At 47.3% G+C, this 5,000-nt stretch overlaps 1 protein-coding gene across 5 annotated transcripts in view; it reads right to left on the bottom strand.

Moving 5' to 3' along the window:
• Positions 1 to 5,000, bottom strand: part of LOC113806703 (protein O-linked-mannose beta-1,2-N-acetylglucosaminyltransferase 1) — a 33,411-nt gene that overhangs the window by 1,462 nt on the left and 26,949 nt on the right. For all 5 annotated transcript variants that reach the window (XM_070115006.1, XM_070115009.1, XM_070115005.1 and 2 more), the window contains 5 exons: positions 4,979 to 5,000; positions 4,607 to 4,759; positions 3,714 to 3,893; positions 398 to 532; positions 1 to 149 (listed from right to left, as the gene is read on the bottom strand). The exon at positions 1 to 149 is cut by the window's left edge and continues 1,462 nt beyond it; the exon at positions 4,979 to 5,000 is cut by the window's right edge and continues 111 nt beyond it. In XM_070115006.1, coding sequence (XP_069971107.1) covers positions 53 to 149; positions 398 to 532; positions 3,714 to 3,893; positions 4,607 to 4,759; positions 4,979 to 5,000 — 587 coding nt within the window. In that variant the 3' untranslated portion in view covers positions 1 to 52. The remainder of the gene's footprint in view (positions 150 to 397; positions 533 to 3,713; positions 3,894 to 4,606; positions 4,760 to 4,978) is intronic.

Raw genomic sequence — 5,000 nt, 5'->3', positions numbered from 1 at the left:
TCAGGGAAAAAAGGCCTATTACTCTGTAATACAGAGCACAAGCAAGCCTGTTTCAGGGCAGGATGAGTTTTGTTCCATTAAATGGTGGTATTACAAAGAGAGGACTTCTGTTACTTAGCAAAATCATTTCATTTCCCTTCATGGTAAACCTGGAACAAGGGAGAAAGACAGTTAGGATACAAATTATACTGTACAACTGTATGATATACAGATCTAAAAATTTAATTCAATACAAAAGTTAAGGCAATAAAAACATGATTTCAAATGGTCTAATACAAAATATTTTTTTCCAACAATGTCAATAAATATCATATCATATCATATATATCTTTATCATTAGCTAATTTACTTCCTTTACTTTCACAAGATTATTTACTTAATCCAAAGAAATAAATACCTTAGCAATCCTCTGTGAAGTCCCCGTGGTGGTGAATGGTCCTCAAAGAAGAGACCAAAACAACGACACAAAATCTTCATTCCATTGAAATCTGCCACATCATGTTCTTTGTAAGCAAGAACAAAGACTTCAGGCCTGAAAAAGAAGTTTATATTGAAAAGATGTTCTTTCAGACAAACTGTCATTAGTTAACAAGTTTAAAGATATTCTAACAAACTGGAATTAAACAAATTTCAGCAATTGTTCAGTAATCCTAATATTTGTAATTATTATTCACATTAGGGGCAAATTTACAGGATTGACATCTATAACAATGATATGAGAGCTGAAAATGATTAGTTATTGCTTACATATGTAGAGAAAAAGTACTGTAAAAAATAGGATATTCACTCCCATACTAAACTTACAAAGAATGCATTATATACAACAAACAAAAACTATGGATTAGTTTTTTTTTCACTAAACAGATACCTTATATTCTAGGAGGAGTGGGAGGAGGAAGGTAAAGGGGAGAATAAGAGGAGGAGGAGACGAGAGAGGAGGAGGAAGGAGAGGAAGAAGGGGAGGAAGAGGAGGAGGAGGAAAGAAGAAGAAGGAAAGAAGGAGGAGAAGAAGAAGAAGAAGAAGAAGAAGAAGAAGAAGAAGAAGAAGAAGAAGAAGAAGAAGAAGAAGAAGAAGAAGAAGAAGAAGAAGAAGAAGAAGAAGAAAAAGGAGAAGGAGGAGGAAGAGATGAATGAGAAGGAGAAGAAGAAGAAGAAGAAGAAGAGTAAGGAGGAGTAAGAGGAGGAGGGGGGGTAAGGAGGAGGGAGAGGAGGAGGAGGAGGGAGAGGAGGAGGAGGAGGGAGAGGAGGAGGAGGAGGGAGAGGAGGAGGAGGAGGGAGAGAGGAGGAGATGAGAGGAGGAGGAGGAGGGAGAGGAAGGAGAGGAGGAAGAGAGGAAGGAGAGGGAGATGAGGAAGAGGAAGAAGAGGGAGATGAGGAGGAGGAGGAAGAGGAGGAGGAGGAGAAAGAGAAGGAGGAGGAGCTGGAGGAGTAGGAGGAGAAAGAGAAGAAGAGGAAGAGGAGGAGGAGGAGGGGAAGGGGGGAAGGGGAAGGGGGGTGAGGGGGAGGGAAGGAGAGGGAGAGGAGGAGGAGGAAGTGGAGGAGGAGGAGGAGGAAAAGAAGGAAGGGAGAGGAGGCGGAGAAGGAGAAAGAGAAGGAGGAGGAGGAGGAGAAGAAGGAGAAGAAGGTGGGAAGAGGAGGAGGAGGAAGAGATGAATGAGAAGGAGAAGATGGAGGACTAGGAGAAGAAGGAGGAGGAGAAGAGGAAGGAGGAAGAAGTGGAGTAGGAGTAGGAGGAAGAGGAGTAGGAGAAGGAGGAGGAGGGAAAAAAGGAGGTGGAGGAAGAGAAGGAGGTGGAGGGAAAAAGGAGGTGGAGGAGAAGGAGGAGGAGGAGGAGGAGGAGGGGAAGAAAGAGCAGGAGGAGGAGAAAGAGAAGGAGGAGGAGGAGGAGAAGGAGGAGCAGGAATAGGAGGAGCAGAAGGAGCAGAAGGAGGAGCAGGAGTAGGAGGAGAAGAAGGAGGAGAAGAAGGAGCAGGAGGAGAAGGAGCAGGAGAAAGAGAAGGAGGAGGAGGAGGAGGAGGAGGAGGAGGAGAAAGAGAAGGAGGAGGAGGGAGGGGAAGAAGGAGCAGAAGGAGGAGGAGAAGGAGAAAGAGAAGGAGGAGGAGGAGGAGGAGGAGGAGGAGAAGAAGGAAGAGAAGGAGCAAAGGAGGAGCAGGAGGAGGAGGAAAGGGAGCAGAAGAAGGAGCAGGAGGGAGGGGGAAGAAGGAGCAGAAAGAGGAGGAGGAGGAGAAGAAAGAAAGGAGGAGGAGGAGGAGGAGGAGGAGGGAGAAGGGGAAGGGGAAGGGGAAGGGGAGGACGAGGGAGAGGAGAAGGGAGAAGAGTAGGAGTAGGGAGGTAAAGAAGGAAGATGAGGGAGTAAGAGGAGGAGGGGGGAAGGAGGAGGGAGAGGATGAGGAGGATGAGGGAGAGGAGGAGATGGAGGAGGAGGAGGAGGAGAAGAAGGAAGAGAAGTAGCAGAAGGAGGAGCAGGAGGAGGAGGAAAGGAGCAGAAGAAGGAGGAGCAGGAGGAGGGAGAAGAAGGCGCAGAAGGAGGAGGAGGGAGAAAGAGAAGAAGAAGAAGGAGGAGGAGGAGGAGGAGGAGGAGGAGGAGGAGGAGGAGGAGGAGGGAGAGGAGGAGGAGGAGGAGGAGGAGGGAGAGGAGGAGATGGAGGAGGAGGAGGAGGACAAGAAGGAAGAGAAGTAGCAGAAGGAGGAGCAGGAGGAGGAGGAAAAGGAGCAGAAGAAGGAGCAGGAGGAGGAGAAGAAGGAGCAGAAGGAGGAGGAGGAGAAAGAGAAGAAGGAGGAGGACGAGTAGAAAGAGAGGGAGGAGGAGGAGGAGGTGGTGGAGAAGGAGGGGGAAGGGGAAGGGGAGGACGAGGGAGAGGAGAAGGGAGAAGAGGAGGAGGAGGGTGAGGAGGAGGAGGAGGAGGAAAAGAATAAAGATGAGAGAGGGAGAGGAGAAGGAGAAGGAGGAGGAGGAGGGTGAGGAGGAGTAAGAGGAGGAGATGGAGGGGAGGAGGGTGAGGAGGAGTAAGAGGAGGAGATGGAGGAGGAGGAGGAGGGAGAGGAGGAGGAGGAGCAGGAAGATGAGGAAGAGGGAGAGGAGGAAGAGGAAGAGGAAGAAGAGGGAGAGGAGGAGAAAGAGGAGATGGAGGAGGAAAAAAAGACGGAGGATGAGGAGGAGGAGAAGAGAAGGAGGTGGAGGAGGAGGAGGAGGAGGAGAAAGGAGGAGGAGGGGGAAGGGAGGAGGAGGGAGAGGAGAAGGGAGAAAAGGAGGAGGGAGGGTGAGGAGGAGGGAGGGAGAAGGAGGAGGGAGAGGAGGAGAAGGAGAAGGAGGAAGAGGAGGAGGGAGAGGAGGAAGAGGAGGAGGGAGAGGAAGAAGAGGAGGAGGGAGAGGAAGAAGAGGAGGAGGGAGAGGAAGAAGAGAAGGAAGAGAGAGAGGAAGAAGAGGGAGAGGAGGAGGAGGAGGAGGAGGAGGAGGAGGAGGAGGAGGAGGGAGGAGGAGGAGGAGGAGGGAGGAGGAGGAGGAGGAGGAGAAGGGATAGGAGAAAGAGGAGGAGGGAGAAAAGAAGAAGAAAATGGAGGAGTAGGGAGATGGATGATAAATTGGAGGAAGAGGAGGAAGAGGAGAGTAAGATGAAGGGAAGGAGCAAAAGGGAGGAGAAGAAACAAATGAAGAAGGAGAAAGAAAAGGAAAAGCAGAATGAGGAGAACCAGGAGACCAAACAACAACTTACTTTGCATTCTTTAAGTTCAGGTGGAGGCTCTCAATAGATTCTGTTTCTGCACACTTCACCACATCCTCTTTGCTTGCTCGTATCATGCGTGTGCCGCTGGAGTTCAGTTTGGTAACAAGATGGCTTTCATATCTCTCAGCACTCAGCAAATCAGCCCCATTAATTTGTGCAGTGATTTCCCTGTGTTTTACACACAAATACATACATACATATATATATATATATACATATTATCTATCTGTTTGTCTCTCAGTCTGTATCTCTGTCTCTCTCTCCCTCTTCCTCCCTCCCTCTCTCTCTCTTTGAGTGAGTGAATGAGTGAGTGAATGAGTGAGAGAGAGAGAGAGAGAGAGAGAGAGAGAGAGAGAGAGAGAGAGAGAGAGAGAGGAGAGAAGGAGAGAGAGAGAGAGAGAGAGAGAGAGAGAGAGAGAGAGAGAGAGAGTGAGTGAGAGTGAGGTGAGAGTGAGAGAGAGAGAGAGAGAGAGAGAGAGAGAGAGAGAGAGAGAGAGAGAGAGAGAGAGAGAGAGAGAGGAAGGGAGAAGGAGAGGAAGGGAGAGGGAGAGGGGGGAGAGGGAGAGGAGAGAGAAAGAGAAAGAGAGAGAGAGAGAGAGAGAGAGAGAGAGAGAGAGAGAGAGAGAGAGAGAGAGAGAGAGAGAGAGAGAGAGAGAGAGAGAGAGAGAGAGAGAGAGAGAGAGTGAGAGAGAGAGTGAGTGTGTGTGTTAATTAACTAATCAATCAATTCATTAATCAATCATTTAATTACTTAACAAATGTATAATAAATTACTTAACAAATAAACAAATACATAAATAAAACAAATACAGAACAAAGATACACATAGATACACAGTATACTAAACATGTGAAATTGATATGCCAGTAATATAGACTCACAAATTTGTAGCTCTGAGGCGGTGGAAGAGAGCATGCACAAGTGGAGTTACAGGTTCCAGATCAGGTCCTACAGGTCTCCTCAACACCCGAGAGATGTCTGGCACCACAATTTCTCTCTCCCAGCGTCCAAACTCCAGCCAGCCTTCCCAACCTCTGAGAGTCATACCAAGTTTTTTAACAAAGTCACAGAGAAATAAATTCACATTTTTCTGAACACACACTCTAGCTGATAACAATTGCAAATCATAATAAAGTTTTATTCAATTATAAACAGACAGACAATCTCATCAAAATCAACTTCAAGAACTAAAAATCCTGTTTGCAATATACATATTCTTTCACTCTCTTAGATTGATTTTTTATTGTGATTACCGTTTGCTGCAACACTGTATCA

Source organism: Penaeus vannamei, chromosome 37 (assembly GCF_042767895.1).
Source record: "Penaeus vannamei isolate JL-2024 chromosome 37, ASM4276789v1, whole genome shotgun sequence".
Taxonomy (NCBI): Eukaryota; Metazoa; Arthropoda; class Malacostraca; order Decapoda; family Penaeidae; genus Penaeus; species Penaeus vannamei.
The sequence above is the reverse complement of the archived record's forward strand: the minus strand, read 5'-3'. Positions and strand labels throughout refer to the sequence as shown.